The 21,373-nt window shown below is 38.1% G+C and overlaps 2 protein-coding genes across 3 annotated transcripts; both read left to right on the top strand.

Annotated features, from left to right (window-relative positions):
- The first annotated feature begins 6 nt into the window (after positions 1-6).
- On the top strand, positions 7-2,230 carry LOC105692524 (solute carrier family 66 member 3). 2 transcript variants are annotated; one of them, XM_012411779.4, is made up of 5 exons: positions 7-156; positions 704-1,020; positions 1,112-1,334; positions 1,436-1,556; positions 1,623-2,230. In XM_012411779.4, the coding sequence occupies exons 2-5, from the start codon at positions 875-877 to the stop codon at positions 1,751-1,753; spliced, it is 621 nt and encodes a 206-aa protein (XP_012267202.1). In that variant the 5' UTR covers positions 7-156; positions 704-874; the 3' UTR covers positions 1,754-2,230. The 2 variants fall into 2 exon arrangements, with proteins under 2 accessions (XP_012267202.1, XP_012267203.1); XM_012411780.4 differs by lacking the exon at positions 7-156 and adding an exon at positions 430-567.
- Positions 2,231-4,764: 2,534 nt separating this feature from the next.
- Positions 4,765-20,863, top strand: LOC105692526 (laminin subunit alpha). The gene is made up of 21 exons (XM_012411785.2): positions 4,765-5,274; positions 6,988-7,134; positions 8,023-8,430; positions 8,513-8,726; positions 8,955-9,164; positions 9,351-9,623; positions 9,701-14,359; positions 14,431-14,657; positions 14,733-15,492; positions 15,554-15,831; positions 15,902-16,089; positions 16,162-16,702; positions 16,771-16,901; positions 16,976-17,813; positions 17,873-18,416; positions 18,484-18,579; positions 18,949-19,179; positions 19,248-19,414; positions 19,489-19,891; positions 19,949-20,176; positions 20,271-20,863. The coding sequence occupies exons 1-21, from the start codon at positions 5,053-5,055 to the stop codon at positions 20,534-20,536; spliced, it is 11,031 nt and encodes a 3,676-aa protein (XP_012267208.2). The 5' UTR covers positions 4,765-5,052; the 3' UTR covers positions 20,537-20,863.
- Positions 20,864-21,373: the final 510 nt, after the last annotated feature.

The following is a 21,373-nucleotide window of genomic DNA, read 5'->3' as shown; positions in this document are numbered from 1 at the left end:
AGCAGAACACACACGTCAAATTTTCTACGTGTGCATGCCATGCATCCATAGTGCGGTCATAGTACGAGAATACGAGGGACGTACGCGCTTGTAGTAAGCACTGATGCTGATGCGTGAAAACCATGCTTTCCGGATAGCGTACAATCCAATCAATGGGTTGGTATAAGCTGAATTATTATCACCTACCACCATCACGCCATCGATGGGTGCTTGAAGCTTACCACTCGTCGAAATTCATAATCATGGCATTCATTTTTCTCCTACTTCATCGATTAATTACAGTTCATCTACAGATCACACCCATTGCTACCATATAATAATATAACACATCTATTTAATAACTGAAGTAACAAAATATGCAAACCATGTAATGCAAGCATCTATGTACTCTGGGTAGCTCCCACTGTCGTTGGCCTCGACCCAATGGGTCTAATCAATCTGTACCAGTGTCAGAAATTCATTTTCAACTAGTTATGTAATAGTACAGTTGACAGTTGCCGGAACAATCCTTGGGTCCGTGGTTCAGCAGAATGAGCTATTTGAATATTGTATGACACCAAAGAACAGGTGCATTGAATATGAGCATACATTACCTAATACTCTTTTGGCCTATTCTTATTCATATTAGAATCTCTTCCTTCATTATACAACTGTGCGAAAGTTTGACATTTGTTTTTGTTTTTTTCACATGTTCACCCTGCAGTCAGAGGGCAAGAAGTATTGTAAGCATACAACCATGAGCATCGAATATTGACAATAGCTAGCCTTGGGCTTTGGCTTGTGCCTAGAATATTTTAGACAACATTTTCAAATGAAAATCTGAAGGAGAATATCATTCAAGTAGCAAAGTTAAAGTCAATTCCACAGCCTGACAATGTATCTGCAACTATTCGCTGATTTTTTAAGCATCATCACCATACTGATGTGTCTTGTACAAAAAATACCACAGATTATGAATCTGATCAAACTCAAATCAGCTGCTGGAATATCACTGCTTGGATTATTTCTGGAACTTACAAGGTATGGGAATAGAATCAGAAATACTTCAGTTCTGATTTGCTTCTGAATTTTTTCAATTTCGTTTTCATATTGCTTCTTACTTTTTTTTCAGTTATACAGTGATGACTAGCTATAATTACACAAATGGATACTCTTTGTTGTCATACATGGAATATCCGATTATTCTGGTGCAGGAATTTGTACTCATATATCTCGTTCTATTGTACTTGAACCTTGTGAATCCAGGTTCCATCTTGGTCACCATTCTTTACTTCTCTATCTTTGGCGCTTTCTTGTTTCAAATTATCCCGAAGAGTGTGTTGACTATTCTAGCGGTTTGTATCTAGAAAATAAAAAACCATTGTTCCTATGTACTTGCGTTCCTATTTTGGGGAATTCTATAAAATTTTTTTGTTAAATGAATGATTTCTTTCAGCCAATGTGTACACCGATCTCTGCATCGAGTAAAGTAGCTCAGCTGGCAGCTATTTTACGTGCAAAAAATGCTGAAACAATTTCTGTGCTCACATGGGTTATTTCTACACTGACAAATCTCAGTGAGTAATATGTCAAATTGAATTCATTATAATATATTCGAACAAACATTTCTTCTTTAATTACAGCTAGAGTGTTTACGATATGGATGGACTCTGCAGATCTTGTTTTATTGAGCAACTTTATTATCTCGGTATCGCTTAGCGGCAGCATAATGCTCTCTACTATATATTTCAAACGACAAGTTAAGCAAAAGTAAATTGGTGTAAAAAATCTTAATAACAGTTGCAATGAATTTATTCAAAAAGTGAAATCTTGCCTGAGACTTGATATTATTCAAGGCTTTATATCTTTTTTCCCTAGATTTATACTAATTTTATTAAATGATATTATCAGATTACTCCTGATGATTAAAATTGATTGTGTTGTAATGTGCCGATGTATTATATTTTTGTGATTTACGTTGCGCAGACTATGTTATCCACATGATTCCTTGTTACTGTTAATATAACAAATATTATTTTTAATAATTTTATTGCTTTTACTATTTAAGCTGTAATATTGTCACTAAATGTGCCGTCATTATACTCACCAGTTACAAATAATAATGAATCTATTGTAATATACTTTTAAGAATACCGGAATATTATATTGACACCTAATGATTTACAGTGTATATTTATGTGAATCAATTGGAAGTTCTAAATACAAACAACAACTTATTAGCACTAAGTAATTTCAATTATCGATTTGTTCGTGTCTGACAATAATTAACGTTCGCAAATTATTGCCGCCGTTCAACTCGTATCGTTTAGTTCGATATCGAAATTCAAATATCGTAGTTCGATAATATCGATATTAAACAAAACACTCGCTGTTCGATTTTCGCGGTTCAGGTGAACTATGTCTACGAACGGCGTATTCTTCACAAGGTATTTTCACTTGTAGAGATCAGTGATTTTCACGCAGTTCATGTTGAATTTGAGTTAATTGTTGATTTAAAACTAAGGTTATCAAATCCTATGATATGCTTTGCCTAGCCAATATTAGAAACTCGAAAAAGGGTGAGTCTGAAAATCTAAACTTGGTTTGAATTTTTTTGCCAACGACGAGTGAGGAACTTGGTGAAGTGAACGTTTAAAGAAGGTTTAAATTCGTTTATACAATTATCAAACGTAGAATATTAGTGCAAGCATTTCATCTTAGCAAATGTGTCTGGTACATAGGTAAGCATGATATGCGTTAGTTCGTGAGCCACAAATATATTGCAAATAGTAGTGTTCCATAGTCTTTCACTTTACAAAGACTAAGTTGTCAATGGAGTATAAATGAAGTACTGTAGTGCACTGTCATAAGTCAACGTTAAAGAACCTCTGACTCAGAAATAAACAGAACCTGTGAGCAGTTTTGAAGGAACACATCCAAAAGGTACTGGAGATCTATGCAGGGGTGCAGGTACAGTGGTAAAAATTCAACTTTGACGGGGTCAGTAGATCACTTTTATTTATTTTATTAGTATAGTCCTCACATTTTTTCATCATATAGTATGGCGTTAGTATTTCCTCCATCACAGTCAAGCGTTTTTAATTTGGCAGCCTTTATCATTAACACAAAAAATTCAAGATTTTTTTTTTTAAGGAGTTGCGCCAAGTTTCGCTGACAATTCTTTACTGGAAAATTCAAGCACAAGCCAAGTAGCGATTGTTTGTCTGGAGAAACGAAGTGAGATACTTTGAATGAATAAATCATGCAACCAATTATTACTTCCATACTAATCCAACCTGCCTGTGGTTTCAGATACCCAGAGTTTGCGAGCATCTTTTCTTGGGAGTATGGAATAGGGTCAAAGAGTAACATAAAATCAGTTCTTTTCCTAACATTCAAATATTTTGATCTAGTTGAGCAGATGATTCTCTCCAACGATCGCGTTTTAAAAAATCATACAATAATTATATTTTTAAATTACACGGTTGGAGTTGAAAGATATTTTGAGACCAAGATCACGTAGATTTTTATGCTCGATTGATGCGATATTATCGAGATTGACTTTCTTCAATTTTTATTCACAGTCATCACATCTTCATATCAATATAACTTCAAGTATTCAACCTGCCAAGCGATATGAGTATGAATGTTAAAAAAAGATGATTAAAAATTGTGAAATTTCCCGAAGGACGAAAGAACAGCTAAACGATTTTCATTGTTATACAAGGTACTGTATTCTAGTCTCCTCTTATACATAAGTTGTATATCTATATCTGCGTCTTTATAGTCTGTATACACCGCAGCGTATAGGTGTTTGTGAATACCCTATACAAGCGGCGAACTTATAACTCGTGTTAGGGACCCTCGGGAGAAGCGAATGGGAATTGGAATGGGAATGATCTGCAGGCGGGTCTTCTGCTCGGTTCTACTGCAGGTTCTTTGAAAAGAAGAGCTACTAGACTGAGGATAACATGCGGAACATACACATCTGGCGACCAGCCTCTCTTATACTAAAGCCATCGCTTCGCAGCATTTCTTCCTTCGTTCAACCTCCTTCTGCTCCCCCCCTCCCTACGCCTCCGCGGCATGGCTTATGCTAGAACCGCTTTAACAAAATATTACCTATATGAATTTAAATCCATCGATTTCGAATACTTGACAAACAGGAGTTGAATTCATTTAGAGTAGAACTGTTCGATTATAAAAATTTATCAGTGAAGATTTCATATTCTATGATTTTAGACGCCATTACGTCGAAGGGTTATTGCTCTTTTGCAACTTTGATAATCTAATAAGTTCTCCGTACTCGCGTATCATTACCAATCGATGTCTCATATAATTATAAGTATATCCTGTTCAATCGTCAAAAAATCAACACTCGACAACCAAAGAAGAATACATCAATTACACAGAAAACGACAAATATTTTCTGATGCCATCTTTTAAAGATATTCTCGGAAAAATTTTCTTCTCTCGAGTCCTTTGAGTTTTGAATTGTAAAAAAATATTGTTAGCAATTATAAAACTTCTGTTTTGTCTGTATGGTTTTTGATTCTTTTTTTCGTTTTTTCTTTTTAAACTGGAATCATTATCCAAGAAAGAATTAATTACATGAGAATACATAGCGAAATTACTGGTGCTGTAGCCCGGAGTCTGGGAGTTGTAAAAATGATCGTCGCGCATAAGGCCGGAATTTAGTGGCATGTGTTTGTAACAGTCGTTCCTCCAGAGTCCAGATGATCCCCACCCTCTTATAACAGGAACCCCCGACGATGACCGCCGGCGAGTCAGTCGATCCCGAAGCGTCGTCTTGGTTCGATCTCTGTGGGATCCTGCTGCGCAAGCAGCAAAAATCCCACGATTTATCTTAAATAAAGGAAAATAATCCAAATCCCTTAAAACGCGGGTGGAAAAGGATTTTCATGAGAACCGAGGCTGCAGTAGTTGACAGCGGAGTAATCTTCCATTTTTTAAAAAAGGCGCCGGGCGCCCCGGCGCGCCTGTATATCTCCGATTTCATTTATTCGTTTTTTATAATTTTTTGAAAAACAGTGGACACGATACATCAAAACGATGTTGAAAAAGTGGTGGATTTTTTGTGTCATATTTTCACTCGTGGCACCACGTTTTGCCAATGGTGAAATTTTAACACCGCCTTATTTCAACTTGGCAGAAGGAAAAGAAATACATGCAACGGCTACCTGCGGTGTGGATACTCCTGGTAGAGAACTTTACTGCAAATTGGTTGGCGCTAATGCCGATCAGGATGAAGATATCAATTTGATCCAAGGACAAGTGAGTTTTATGAACAGATTTTTATTTTGTTAAGTACTTTCTTTCCTCTCCAAATATATCGACCCCGCCTCAGAATTCACACGTGTTTTGAAAATATTTATCAAGATTATTTCAGAATTTTCGTTACATTTTCTGTGTCAGCAGTTTTTATTTGAAATTGTCCGAGACCAAGTTTCAGGGTTCTCTACTGCTTTCTTCTTCTGCATTTCACAGCCCTCATATTTGAAGATTTTTGAATAGTGTATTACGGAGCTGGAGTTTCGGGACTCTCCCTATTCTTGACTTCCAGAAATAAACTTGCATCTTCCGCTCCTTCGCTGCATCGAAGAGCTTTGCAGACGTAGACCTAAATTTTCATGTTCTAAATCAGTCGCACAGAAGTTTATTAACCCACGCATACTAGAGAAATTTTTTTGTCGATTTTATTGCAGCAAGGAATTATTATTTCTATTTTATCCAAGAAGGAAAATAAAAAGAAAAGAAACCCATTTTTAAGATATTAAAAATGAATTATTTCGGTATTCCAGGATAAAAAAAGGATATTTCAAACGGTGCGGTTTTTAAATTTAAAATACTCATCTGGTTTATACCATAGATTTTCAACTATTTTTGAAAAAGGACTGAAGAATTTTGAATGCATTGCAGCATTAGGATAATCTGACAAGCATCAATGAGGTCTTAAGCCCTTTCAAGACTAACAATGACCTCAGAAAATTAGAGTTTTCAACCGCTGACTGATTTATTTGAAAAATGAAACACGAATTTCAAGGGTTTTCAAAACCTGCCATTTTTTATTCATTGCCGCATAATTGGGTGATTATGAAGATGTTTTTTGGTAATATCGTGCGCATGGTTGACGTATCCTAGCGTTATATTGTATCATATAGGTATATACTTTATATGAGCATCGAGATAATGAACCTCTGGCTATTCAAAAAGGAACATGGGGAAACTCGAGATGCAGTAGTGACCTGCTACTGTAACCATAGATATACGCTGTAACTAGCTTCGGTCGTGTGTAGGGTGCACTAAAAGATATAACAAAACTCGATTATTCCTGCAGCTTGCTTTTGAATTCATCACACACAGAAAACTTTTTTTTTTCAAACAATAAAATTATAATACTTCTAGCTTGACAAATTTTTTTTGCGATTGTACAAAGAAGGAATTTTGTAGTTTGAAGTTTTTTTATTTAGAAATTTTCTGCAGAAAACTTTACCCCAAAGTAAAAATTTCTCCCCTCATCACGTCACTCCTACACACATGTATAATGTGGGTTTTTTGGTGACCTGTTTTAAAGACGATTTGATATTGGTGATGTTTCATATTATGTTATAGGTATATCTATAATACTACGAAGAACGCGAGAAAAGCGAGAGATTTTGGTTGGGGTGAAAGTTGAACAGTCCGATAACGTGAAAGATGTAGATATAATTGACCTCTTGCGATAAGAAAGTATCAGCCTACCAAGTCGTACAAAGTTTTTTTTTTACAGTTTTTATAAGATCAAACATCGAGGCCGGACGTATAAGTTTTTATGCCCAGTTGTACAATATGCTATAAATAATTTATGATGATTTCGAAAAGATTTTTACACATTTCTTATGTTCTGTAAACGATGATTTCATTGCTCATTCTAATTGTTTGTTTTGTTCTTTTTTTTTTTATTTGAACGATATGCTCTGCAAAGTTTTAATTTACATGTGATCTCAGGTGTGCGATTACTGCGACCCAGACGATCCGCAGAAAAGACATCCTCCGGAACATGCCGTTGATGGAATGGAAACGTGGTGGCAATCACCGCCGTTATCGCGTGGAATGAAATACAATGAAGTCAATCTAACAATCGACTTAGGGCAGGTGAGTAACACCCAGTGTTGCAGTTCTTTTACTTCTCAATTTTCTATTCAGATTGCAGTGAATAAATAGACGTCTGTGTATACGTGAGTATATTCATAAATTTATCAGCGATTTACTTGGTTTTTATTCTCAAGCCTCTCAAAACTAATTTATATAGTTTGTCAGAAATGAGAAGCGAACTTATATTATGTAGGAAGATAACCATTGACCTGGCTTTGCAATAACCGTCAATGAACTCCCTGTGATCGGACAGAATCATTCAGATGATGATGATGAACGGACAAACGATCTCTGTCATACACCGGAGTAGATCTCGAGCCTTACTTGCTTTTTTTTTGCAGAGTGTATTAAAGATGATGATTAAGCTCAAGATTTTCATTCTATATGAGAGTTTAGCGGTCTTAAGTTTGCTTGAGAATTTAAAAATAGTTTTTGATATCTGAAAAGTGCGAAAAAAATATGAACATATCAAGAATTTTTGAATTACGATATCGTATTCGAGTTGTACGATCCCGAAGACCCCGGAAACCTAGCTGATATTATAATTTCATTGAACAATCTGTATACGCGTTTAAGACACTCGGACGTCAATTTTTATGGGAATTCGTTCATTATTCGTGCAGGTTCATTTCGATCGGAATTATTTTGCTGTATAATATCGAATGGCCCGAATGATACATATAGTGTATGTTTGAGGCGATGCTTTATCGAATCGTAGACTGGTGGGTGTAATCATCTGAAATGGGAAATTCACTATCTTGCAGCGTTTCCTTTTCTGATAAATCATCTGATGTAGCTGGAGAGGACCATCCGAGCTGTGTTCCTCACACGTAGTATATTGTTACAATGATTTGAGATTTTAATATTGAACGGATTGTGTGTTTTCAGGAATTTCACGTGGCTTACGTTTACATACGTATGGGTAATTCACCTCGACCGGGATTATGGGCGTTAGAAAAATCAAAGGATTATGGAAAGACATGGTCACCGTGGCAGTATTTTTCGGATTCAGCGAGCGACTGTCTGACATATTTTGGCGTCGATAGTCACAATCCGATAAGCAGAGATGACAGCGTTATTTGTACCACCGATTATTCAAGACTCGTACCTCTAGAGGGTGGCGAGATACCGTTTTCAACATTGAACGACAGGCCATCGGCAAATCATTATTTCAATTCAACGTTGCTCCAAGAATGGACCAGAGCAACTAATGTTCGATTCCGATTTTTACGAACGAAAAATTTATTGGGACACTTAATGTCAGTTGCCAGGCAGGATCCTACAGTTACCCGACGTGTGAGTTCCAAAGAAATTTAAAAATAAAAAACATCGTTTTATTGTCATACCTACTCGTTTTCGTTTTCTTTCTGTTTTTCAGTACTTCTACTCCATAAAAGACATCAGTATAGGTGGACGTTGTATGTGCAATGGTCACGCAGATACTTGCGATGTTCAAGATCCGAATAATTCGAACAAACTCCTTTGTAGATGTCATCATAATACCTGTGGTCCTCAATGTGCCTCGTGCTGTAAAGGATTTGAACAAAAAAAATGGCAACAGTCGACTTCGTTCAAAAAATTCACCTGCGAACGTAAGCGTTTGGCTTCTGAGCTAGATCTACATTCAAATTTCCTATTTTGAAAAAGAGTTTTTTATTCGTCTTCTAATGCATCAACGACTTGACGTCTCAAATTTTGCGATAATCGCATCGAATAACAGATGATAATAAGATCATCGGACACCACACACCAGATACAGTGCCTGCAAGAGTGCAACGCTAGTTACTCATAAAACTAACCAGTCATTCTATTTTCAACAGCCTGCAACTGTTTTGGACATTCGGACGAATGCAAGTATGACCCTAAAATTGACGAGGAGCATTTGTCATTGGATATTCATGGGAACTATGAAGGAGGTGGTGTTTGTCAGAATTGTAAACACAATACTGAGGGTATAAATTGCAATCATTGCCAAGCTGGATATTATAAACCTTATGACAAACCACTAAATGCAACTGATGTTTGTCAACGTGAGTATATTTCTTTGATACATCAATTTTTTCTAATTCGTATCCTCCACATTAAATTTATCATTTTTAATGTTGAAAAATGTTAATATCAATGTTGGATATAGCTCCCTTGAGAATATCCAGATACCCAGTGTTCATAAATTCGAGTGTTAGGTAATTTTTAAATCGTGGATCTCTTTTTTCCAGCCTGCAACTGCGATTTGTCTTATTCTACCGGAAACTGTGCCGAAGGTTCAGGAAAATGCGAATGTCGTCCAGAGTTCGTTGCACCTGATTGTACCGATTGTAGTTATGGATACTTCGGGTATCCAAAATGCAGAGCTTGCGAATGTTATCTCAAAGGAACGGACGGATATCATTGCGAAGCATCGGCTGGACATTGTCCGTGCAAACGCAACTACGCGGGGCATTATTGCAATCTATGCGCAGAGGGGTACTACAACTTCCCGGAGTGTCTGCGTGAGTAAAAAGAAAACATTGTATACTTCTTCGGTGTATGGAATACTATCAGAATTCTAGTCTCTGGTTTCTTGCAGCATGTGAATGTAATCCGTTGGGATCATCAAACGGGATTTGTGACGTCACGACAGGAAATTGTACTTGTAAAAACAACTATGCAGGTAGGACCTGCGATGTCTGTGAAAATGGTTATTACAGCTATCCATCTTGTGGATACTGTGATTGTGATCTTCATGGCACTGAGGATGAGGTTTGTGACAAAACCGATGGACATTGTTTGTGTAAAGAAGGTTATAGCGGGTCCAGATGTGACAGATGTACCAATGGATATTTCGGATACCCAGATTGTCAACCTTGTAATTGTAGCACCGTCGGTTCTCGATTTGTTGGATGTGATTCAAAGGGAACATGTTCTTGCCTGAGTAATTTCTCTGGTAAAAATTGTGAACAATGTAGCCCTGGTTACTATAAGTATCCAGAGTGTTTACCTTGTAACTGTGACAATCACGGTGCAATAGGACTATCGTGTGACATCGATGGCAAATGTCAGTGCCGTGATAATTTTGATGGCTCACGATGTGACAAATGTAAGGAAAACTTTTACAATTTCCCAACTTGCGAGGGATGTAATTGCGACCCAGCTGGTGTCATAGAAACATTCCAAGGCTGCGGTTCACTACCTGAAGGAGAACTTTGCCAGTGTAAAGAGCGTGTCGAGGGTCGAATTTGCAATGAGTGTAAACCATTGTTTTGGAATTTACAATCCCGGAATCCTGAAGGATGCGAGGAGTGTGACTGTAACATACCAGGAGTAATTGGAGGGATCGCTGTTTGCGATACTAAAAATGGCCAATGTATTTGTAAGCCTACTGTTACAGGAAGGGGATGTACCCATTGCATTGACGGAATGTATAGCCTTCAAGAGAGCAATTTGTTCGGTTGTATGGAATGTGCCTGTGATATCGGTGGATCTATAAATTCAATTTGTGACAAACAATCGGGTCAATGCCAATGTAGACCTCGAGTCAATGGTCTCACGTGTTCAGAACCATTACAAGCACATTACTTTCCCACATTACATCAATATCAATACGAAGTTGAAGATGGACGGACTCCTAGCAATAATCCGGTACGCTATAGCTTTGCTGAGGATCTTTTCCCAGAGTACAGTTGGAAAGGTTATGCTGTCTTTTCATCCCTTCAAGATGAAATCATCAAGGATGTTCACATTTCGAAATCAACTCTATATCGAATGATTTTACGTTACGTTAATCCAAATCCTGATGCGATTCTTGGACTCATCAGAATCACACCAGAGAATCCTTATGATACTGAGCAACAATTTAAAGTGCTTTTCAAACCAACACGTAAGCCGACTTTTGTTACAGTCGCAGGACCACAGGCTACTGTTCCCTCACCTCTTGTGATGAATCCTGGACGCTGGGATATAAGCATATCGATCAAGAAGAGTCTATTTCTCGATTACTTTGTACTTCTACCAGCAGCTTATTATGAGGCTACTATTTTGACTCATGAAGTTAAACTCCCCTGTCAAATAGGACATCGAGGCCTTTGTAGACACTTCGGTTATCCAAGTTTAGCACCCTTTGATACTGTTCATGGTGAAGGCGGCTTTGTAGTCAGAGAAAATGAGAGGGTTCGACTAACCGAATACCTGGAAGACAGTACAATCCTCAATGAACTTGGCGAAGGACGTATACCGTTGATAAATGATAAACAATCTCAAATTAATTTCGATCTGAGAACCTCTAGACCTGGGGTTTATGTTTTAGTTATAACTTACATCACTTTGGGTTCAGATGATGCAACTTCAACTGTATTAGTTGAAGCTAATGCTGCAGGTAGAGGAAAAGTGACGCTTTACCCTTGCCAATATACCACAATGTGTAGACAAGTTGTTGTAGACAAATATGGAAAAGTAGCGGCAATGAATTTCCCATCGAATTACGCTAGTATCATCTTAACCGGCGAACCGCGTATAAATGCTGCAATAAAATCGATAGTTGCCATCCCTGTTGAAGAAATATCTCTCGATTATATAAAACCGAAATCTGTTTGTGTTCGCAAAGATGGAAAATGTGTACAAGGAATGTTTCCAGAAGCTCCTGATGCAAAACAAATTGAATTTGAAGCTGACAACGAAGCTCTTGAAAGTAACAGTAAACCTACTGGTATTTATGACAATTCTACAAGACTGATTTATCTGAATAACGATAATACAATGATTGATGTTAAAGCAAAAGTACCACAACCCGGGGAATATGTTTTTGTTGTACAATATTATCAACCAGATCATCCAGAATTTGAACTAGAAGTACTTGTTCAAAACGGTAAATTCTATGAGGCCAAGATACCAGTTCTGCATTGCCCGAGTAATAGTGGATGTAGAAACATCGTACGTCAATCAGGAGGAGAAACCAAATTCGATTTGATAGAGAACTTTGTTATAACATTCAAGAAGGGTCCTGGAAATGGTGTCTGGTTGGACTATATTCTCGTGATTCCTGCTGATCAACGCGTGGATGAAATAATGCAGAAAATTCAATTTGATCAAACGAAGGAGTTCATCAAAAAATGTGGCAACAACCATTTCCATATTAATATCACCGATGATGGATTTTGTCGAGATTCTGTTTTCTCACTTACTGCTGATCATAACAACGGCGCTCAACCATGTAATTGTGATGTTGATGGAAGCACAAGTTTCGCATGTGCAACTTTTGGCGGTCAGTGTCCATGTAAACCAAATGTTATCGGTAGGCAGTGTGAAATATGTAAAACTGGATATTATGGATATCCTGATTGCAGACCTTGCGATTGTCCAAGTATAGTGAATTGCGCACCTGAAACTGGGGAATGTATCTGTCCACCTAATGTCAGTGGAGAGCGTTGTGACCAGTGTAGACCTAGAACCTATGGATTTGATCCAATAATTGGCTGTTCAGAATGCAACTGTAATCCTCTCGGAGTGATTGATGGTGATCTACAATGCAGTCTTTTCAATGGTGATTGTAACTGTAAAGTTAACGTAATCGGTAGACAATGCGACAAGTGCAAAGCTGGCTATGCCGAGTATCCTGATTGCACTAAATGTGACTGTGATATCAGAGGAACAACGACCGATATATGCGATCAAGACACCGCAGAATGCTTTTGTAAGTCAAACGTTCAAGGCTTGGGTTGTGACGTTTGCAAAGAGGGTACTTTCAATATACAAGAAAATAATGTCGAAGGGTGTACCAAGTGCTTTTGTTTTGGAAAAACTAGTCGCTGTTCATCCGCAAACCTTTACAAAACCTACTTCGTTGATATGAAGAACTGGGATGGAGCTATAATTAATGATAAAACTGGTGCTGCACATATTTTGGAAGGTCTTCCAGTTGTACATAATGCTACCCAGATATCTATGAAGTTAACACTAGATGAAACTCATGAGAACGCTACTTACTTCTCTGCGCCGGATACTTACCTCGGTAAAATGTTGACATCCTATGGAGGATATTTAAGATACACGATTCATTATACTACAGGACTATTTGGAGATGCACTCGGAGGTGCGGATGTTATTTTGTATGGAGCCGATACTTATTTACTGCATTACGCCGATGAGCAACCGCCTTCGTCGGTGGATTTTGAAGCATCTGTTCAGATAGTAGAGAGCAATTTTGTCACTCTAGGCCACCTACCAGCAACAAGAGAGCAAATAATGGTTGTACTAGAAGATCTCCAGGCACTTTTCATTAGAGGTAAATACTGGCAACCCAGTGTTGCCGTTTTACTGTCCAATGTAATTTTGGACATTGCTACAGATACGTACACTCCAAATAGTATAAAGGCTAGTAGCGTAGAACACTGCCATTGCCCTCCTAATTACCAAGGATTATCATGCGAAGAATGCGCACCAGGATATTACAGGGTATCATCCGGACCTCATGGCGGCTACTGTGTGCCTTGTCAATGTAATGGTCATTCAAATACATGCGATGTAAATACTGGCATCTGCTTTAATTGTAAACATGATACAAGCGGAGACCATTGCGAGTTCTGTAAGACCGGTTATTATGGAAACGCTACCAATGGAACCCCTATCGATTGTCATATATGTGCTTGTCCATTGCCCATTGCATCTAACAATTTTGCAACTGGCTGCGACGTAGATGAAGAAGGTAACAGAATCAGCTGCGATTGTCTACCAGGGTACTATGGAGGACGTTGCGAGTCATGTGCTGCCGGTTATTATGGTAGACCCCAGGACCCTAACGACTTCTGCAAGCCTTGCGACTGCTCAGGAAATATAGATACCAACGATTTTAACTCTTGTGACTCCATTACCGGGAGTTGTTTACAATGTTTGCACAATACATATGGTGAAGCTTGTAATCTTTGTGCTCCTGGCTTTTATGGAGATGCCGTTGAACTCAAAGACTGTCAAAGTTGTTTGTGCGATACTTGCGGAATGGCAAGATGCAACAGTTACACCGGTACTTGCGAGTGTAAAGAAAATGTAATTGGAGAGAAATGTGATCGGTGTGCTGATAATCATTACGGTTTTAAGTCATGTGATGGATGTAAACCCTGTGATTGTGGACTGGCTTCGTACAGCAGTCAGTGCGATGATGAAACTGGACAGTGTCGATGTGCTACTGGAGTTACTGGTCTAAATTGCGATCGATGTGCTGCTGGATACTGGAATTATACATCTGAAGGTTGCATATGTAAGTAAAACGAGAAATGACTATAATTTTCTTGATAGAGCCATAAAGATAAGGGTGAAATATGCTTTTAGCTTGTGGTTGTAATACAAATTACTCCATCCGGAAGACATGCAATACTACAACTGGGCAGTGCACTTGTCTACCGGGTGTGATAGGAGAGAAATGTGATAGCTGCCCACATCGTTGGGTGCTTCTAGAAGGGGAGGGATGCTTCCAATGCGATTCCTGCGCTCACGATCTTCTCGACGTTACCGATCAACTCGAAGAGTTGTTGAATCCGCTTCTCATCGAGTTTGAGGTGACTTAAATTCTAGTTATTGAATTCATTCTAACTTGGGGTATGTAGAAAAATATATCGTTGTTTTTTTTTCAGACCGTTGCAGAGGGGCATTTTATTAATCAACGCCTGCTATTTATAAATAACACAATAAATAAACTAGAACCACAAGTCAGACTATTGGATCCAAGTCGAGTAAATTTCTTACCATTGCAACAAGAAATTTCCAGACTCAATCAAGAAGTAGATAGTCAAATACGAAGGGTTGGATACGCCTTTGAGAATGGTCAAAGATGGAAAGAAGGCGCAGAAGCCACGTTAACGGAGATGATACTCTTGGATGAGGATGTTCATAAGGAGATAGATCGTGTCAACGAAATAGTCTCCGAAGTTAAGTCTTTATCGTTAAATATAGAACAGGGTACGGGACCAAAAGTTGATAATGCCTTAAAAGAAGCTCAAGCAATGATAAAAAAAATTCAAGAACCATTGTTCACCGGTTTTCGTGACAAAGCAACAGATCAATTAGAAGGCGCAAATATTTTGATGTCAAAAATGGAGCAATATAATGTTCCAGTCAGTAACTTAAGCTCCGTTGTCTCAAATTTCGACATCAAGGTGGGAAATTTCAGCAAGAAAATAAATGACTTGTTAAATATAACTGTAAAGACACAATCGAGCGCTGGTTATGCCGAACGATTGAACTTGGAGAACAGGATTTCACAAGAAACGGGAAACTTTGATACTGTTAAAAATTCTACAAATGAAGCGCAGGACGATCTCCGAGCTGGCGAACAACTCAACAAGAATGCCACAGTATATTTGACGGAGGCGAATGAATTTATCTACGCTCTTAGTAAGTAATTATGTTAAATACCTGGAAAGAGACATCTAACACAAAAAAATTCGACTTTCAGAAGAAGATATCGGAAAAGATACTCGGCTGAGGCTCAACGAAACGATATATAATAACGATCAAGAATTAGTCAACGTTCTTGATCTTGTTGAAACTGCCACGAATCATGCCGAAGAATTGTATCAGGATTCTCTCGATCTAGACAGCATATTAACGGACACTCGAAACACAAGTGCTGTGCGAGCTGCTTCTGCTTATAAGGACATATCCGAAACTATAGGGGCAGCTTATCAAGCTGCGCTAGATGCTGTAAACACTGCAAAACATGCTACGGAACTTGTGAGCAATTATTTTCAATCCAAGACGCCTCGGTTTAAGACGATCACTAATTTTTTTGTTCTCATTTTAGTCTGATGGGATTGGAGAACGGACAATGCAGACGCAAAATAGATCACTGGAATTGCGAGAGCTGGCTAAAAAGGCTTTCGATCAGACTGAGGGAACGCTTGCGGAGGATCTCAACGAAGCACAAGACGATGTGGTTAATCTTGCTAATCAGAATCGCAACAACACCGATGAATTGGATCGCATCAAGAGGTAGAGATAGAAATGAGATTAAAAATATTTTTATCGACTCGAGTCCATCATTTAATTGATTCTTTTCAACAGAGTTCTCGATGCTATCCCATCGCAGTCGTCGTCACCTCTGGCTACGGAATCTATGAGCAAGGCTGATATCGTCCAAGACGTAACACAAAAAGCAATAAATAATATGAATGGGATTGTCGAAAAACTTCCCGAAGACCTTATAAAAGCAAAGCAACTTTCGAAAGATATGGCAGACTCGATACACGACATATCGCAAGCTAATAAACAATTGGATGATTTGGGCAGAACAATTCCGAATATCACGAATCTTATCAGCGACCTTGGGCATAAACAAAATTCCATTGACACAACAGGAAATATATTGCAGAAAAAAATTGATGATCTTAAACAGAGCATAGCGAATGCTAGAGAGCTTGCTAACCGCTTCAAGATCGGCTTAACTTTCTACAGAAATACTACTCTAGAATTGAAGAACCCAGAAGGTCTACCGCTCTTGGCGACGTCCACTAGAATATCTACTTATTTCCGAACAAATCAAACTAACGGGTTCTTACTTTATTTGGGAAATGAACAAAAGAGTAAACAATCACGCTCGAAGACGGTAAGTCTGGTTTTGTGGAGGAACTTCCATAAATTCAGATCATAGTTATAGCGGCGTTTATATTCCAGAATGATTTCATGGCACTCTTAGTCGAAAATGGCTACCCCGTTCTTGTCGTTGACCTCGGTACAGGGCCAGAAAGAATTATTAGTAATAAATATGTAGCCGATAATATCTGGCGACAAGTTATTATCGAACGGTAAGTTGTTTTGGGATATCTAAGTCACATAATAATACCCTATACTCGCAATCAATGTTTCTCTTCCTCAACAGAACTGGAAAGAATATAAAACTCATAATACGTGAAGATATTGGCGAAGGAGAAGATGAGCTGTTTGTAAAAGAACAAGTACTTCCTGGTCCTTATTCGATATTCAATTTGGATCAAGAACAATCCAAATTATTTGTCGGTGGTTATCCAACGTCGTTCCAAATGCAAAAGGATGTGACTTCCGCGTCATTTGAGGGTGAAATGGAGGAGCTTGTTATCGGAGACATACCAGTATCATTCTGGAACTTTGTCGATGGAGAAATGAACAGGAAAAGTGCGATGGAGCGAGACAAATTAATCAACTTCCAGCCAAGTACCGGATACAGATTTGATGGCAATGGATACGCGATAATAAGTTTGAAGCAGTCTCAAATTCCTTTCAATGGACAGAGGTTTGCATTGGAGCTAAACTTCAAGACGTTTGCCGAAAACGGTCTAATGTATCTTATGGTCAATGGAAGAAACTTCCTCTCTCTGGAAATGAAGAACGGTCATATCCTTTATCAATATGACCTTGGCGAAGGCCCTGCAGCCATTGTAACAACTACAAGTTTCAATGACGGTAAATGGCACTCGCTAGAAGCACTTCGTCAAGGAAAAACTGGTGTTCTTAAAGTTGACAATGCCGGTTTCACACGAGGGACAGTACCCGGAAATGCGAATACATTTGTTTCGCAAGAACGTATATATTTCGGTGGTCATCCCACTTTACATTCATATCCGTCAGTTACCACCGAAGGTTTTGAAGGTTGCATCGATCAGGTCATTATGTACGAAACACCTGTTGACCTCAGCGGCAGTACTCAAGCATTTGGCGTGATGCCTGGTTGTCCCGTTAGGGTGAGTACAATCTTCGTAATGAATTTGAGGCTTTCATTATCTGCTTTCTTAATTTCCAGTTTGCTAGTGTGGTTTCATTCGAAGAAGGAAATCCTGGATACGTCCGATGGCATAATGCGTCGGCACCAAATTCTTTGCAAATAAATCTGAAATTCAAAACGACTGCTCCATCGGGACTCATATACTACGCCACAAATGAAGATCAGACGGCAACTAGCTCGTTGTCTTTGGTCAATGGGCAACTGGTTGTTAGAAGTCAAGGTGAAGAACTCGTCACCAGTGCTGTTGGTACCAAATACAACGACAACGAGTGGCACGTTGTCACAGCTACGCATGACGATGAAGCCCTCAGATTGGATATTGATGATAAAGAAACCTATAGTACAGACAGAGCTCCATCTCCTTTACATATTTTGTATGGTAGCTTATACATCGGTGGTTTGCCCCAAGACTTCTACGTCAAAAGCTATGCAGCTGGTTCTACGATACCTTTTGCTGGTTGTATCGGAGATGCAACACTTAACGGCATCATTATTAACTTTGCGAATACAACTGATAGGCCAGGAGCTTTTCTGGGTAAATGCAAGGGCGGTGATCAACCATGTAAGTGTATGTCAATATGATATTTGGATTTTTCCATCTAGATGCGTTATATTGGTATCCTTTATAGCGGTGCCCTCAATAATCGAAGAAGAAACTGATCAGCGACCACCACCCCTACCTACGGACACGTACCAAGAAACTCCTCCACCCACGGAGCAGACCAGTAAGTATTTTGTTCTGATTAATTTCATTCTCAGAATTCACCATGTGCGCCTATCTTATGTTTGTTGTTATGAACAACATAATGGAAGTAATCTATTTAGAGATTACAATGAAACTTTGCCCTTAGAGAATAATGGAATAGTGATAATGACAGAGAAAGCTGGCATTGCGTCGATACAGTAATGATAGAATATCACTCTCGTCAACATGAATTTTCTTACAACATTAACTATTATCGTTTTAACTAAATGTTTATGTGAGGGCAAAACTCCAGGTGATGGTAAGAGTTTTGGATCAAAATCAAGTATTTTAAGCATTTATCATAAATTTCTTTTCTACCCAAATTCTCCGATGTTTTGAAATTTTTCAGATCTTGTCAATTTTGTGCCGGATGAAGGCGACGATGGAGACAAAGAACCCACACTTGAAGGACGTGGTAAAGTTGAACCAGAAGTCACTACTCATTCACCACCTGAAGAAGTTACTGAACCGCAAATCGAACCAGTTGAAATTACTACCCCAGCACCTGTGACAGTTGGAGGATGTCATCTGCCATACTATCCTCTCGAAGATCCAGATTTAGAAAACGGATGGCGATTCGGTGAGCTATTTACAAATTTTTACTATCCATATCACAAGAAAATGAGTGATTTTCATTTATATTTCTAGGAACCATAAAGCACAGTAGAATAGAATACAGCTCTCTGAGAGGGAGATACATGAACGATTACGATATACAAATCGATTTTAAGACACTCGCAGACCAAGGTATAATATTCTACAGCGCAGACTTGAACAAGCACGATTTGATTGCTGTTTATATCAACAAGGGGAAGGTCAGTAATTTTTATATTTTGCCTGCTTCTGTTATAAATTCAGCGTCAGTATTAATAGAAACCTAATCTCACAGGTACATTACAAATTTGATTGCGGCAGCGGACCTGCTTTACTAGTTGGAGCAACAAAATTAAACGATAATCAATGGCATACGGTGACCTTCAAAAGAACAGATACCGCTGGAGAATTATACATTGATGACGAACCACCAGTTACCGGTTATTCTGTCGGTCACACTACGATGATTACTGTTAATCTACCATTCTATATCGGAGGTGTATCACCAGAATTATCCAACAGCGTATACATGGCTACCGGGATAAATACCACTTTTAATGGATGTTTGAGTAATTTCATGGCCAATGGTCAATACGTCGGCGAACCTGCTCAAAAGATCGGAGTAATATCATGCTCCAAACGGATCGAGCCAGGGCTGTTCTTCTATCCTGGCAATGGAACAAACTATTACAGAGATGGTAAGCAGCTAGTTCATTTCTTGAGAATATTGTACACTGATCAAAATTAAATTATAGTTGATAGACACGCCTTCGGAGGGACGATCGACATACAAATGGACATCAAACCACGTTCAACATCCGGTCATCTGTTGTCAACCCACGGTAAACGAGATTATTTACTATTGGAAATGTACAACGGGACGATCAGATTCTTAGTAAGAACACAGAAAGGATCTATCGAGACTTCCTTTGAACCACCAAAGCCAAATTCTTTGTGTGATGGAAATTGGCATAATATTAGAGGTGAGTTTTGGCTCGGGGAGACAAATGCATGACCCGTATACACGATTCAGTTTACATTATAAAATCGAAATATTTCTGTTTTTATTATCTCCAGCCGTACGTCAAAAGAACGCGGTAGTTCTATCCGTGGATCATAAAACAGGGCAGCCTGGAACAGCGCGTCAAAATACAGCTGGTATTGTGTCGAAACATCCTGTATTTATTGGCGGACATCTTAGACCAACCAAAGTTCGTGGATCAAAGAATCGCGAACAGTATGTGGGATGCATAAACAATGTTTTAATTAATACCGTTCCAATTATTATGGATCCGGTACGTGCTTCTGGTAAAGTAATAACGAGCATATGCCCAACTATTTGAAATCATCGGAGGGATAAAGTATGAAAAATAAAATGTAGAATTTTGCTAATACCAAAAATTAAATTATATTAAACCTAATTGATATACACGTATCGTAAATCTGAAATAGTGGAGTAATTATGCGTGTGTATTTTGATTTAATGCAATTAGTTTCTCATATTGCGATGAAAAAGAGACGAACAGAATAATAACACCGACAAACTCTCTGATATGAAATGATTTTTCCTCAGATTTTTTTTTCTTAGTCTTCACATTAAGAAATGTTCACTATCATTACCTATTATTGATACAATAAACGAAACACAATTTTTTAATATTGAGAAAATATTTCATGTGCATTGTTTTTTTTTAATTATCGTCCGTCTTATCTCTAAAATGTACGATATTATTGATAAATGTTTAGTGATCATTTTTATAATCTAAGATTTGCATTCTATACGTGATTTATTTTACTCTTGTCACATTTCAGTGAAAGGTATACTGCAACCAATGATACTTTCTTTCTTTTCTCGATTCAGCTTTGATAAGGATATTTTAATAATCCGACAAATTAAGAGCATTGTTGCGATTGGTATTGGATCGATTATTGAACTATAAATTATTACGAAAGTCTGTACAAAAGTGTGGATTAGTTTCCAAAAATAAGACAAAAGCAAGAATTTTCACAAAGATTGACTCGAGATCTTATGGATTATAGTTATTGTTTTTCTTGTATGAGCAGTAGAGCTCACAGAATATTAAACTTGGCGATGAGATTCTGTTAATGAAATTTCTTGATATAGAGATAGCTAGTATCAGTAAAAGATTGCCGAGCAAATCATAGCGCGAATATTTTTA

Source organism: Athalia rosae, chromosome 2, assembly GCF_917208135.1.
Source record: "Athalia rosae chromosome 2, iyAthRosa1.1, whole genome shotgun sequence".
Classification (NCBI taxonomy): domain Eukaryota; kingdom Metazoa; phylum Arthropoda; class Insecta; order Hymenoptera; family Athaliidae; genus Athalia; species Athalia rosae.
This window is presented reverse-complemented; position numbering and strand designations above follow the sequence as displayed.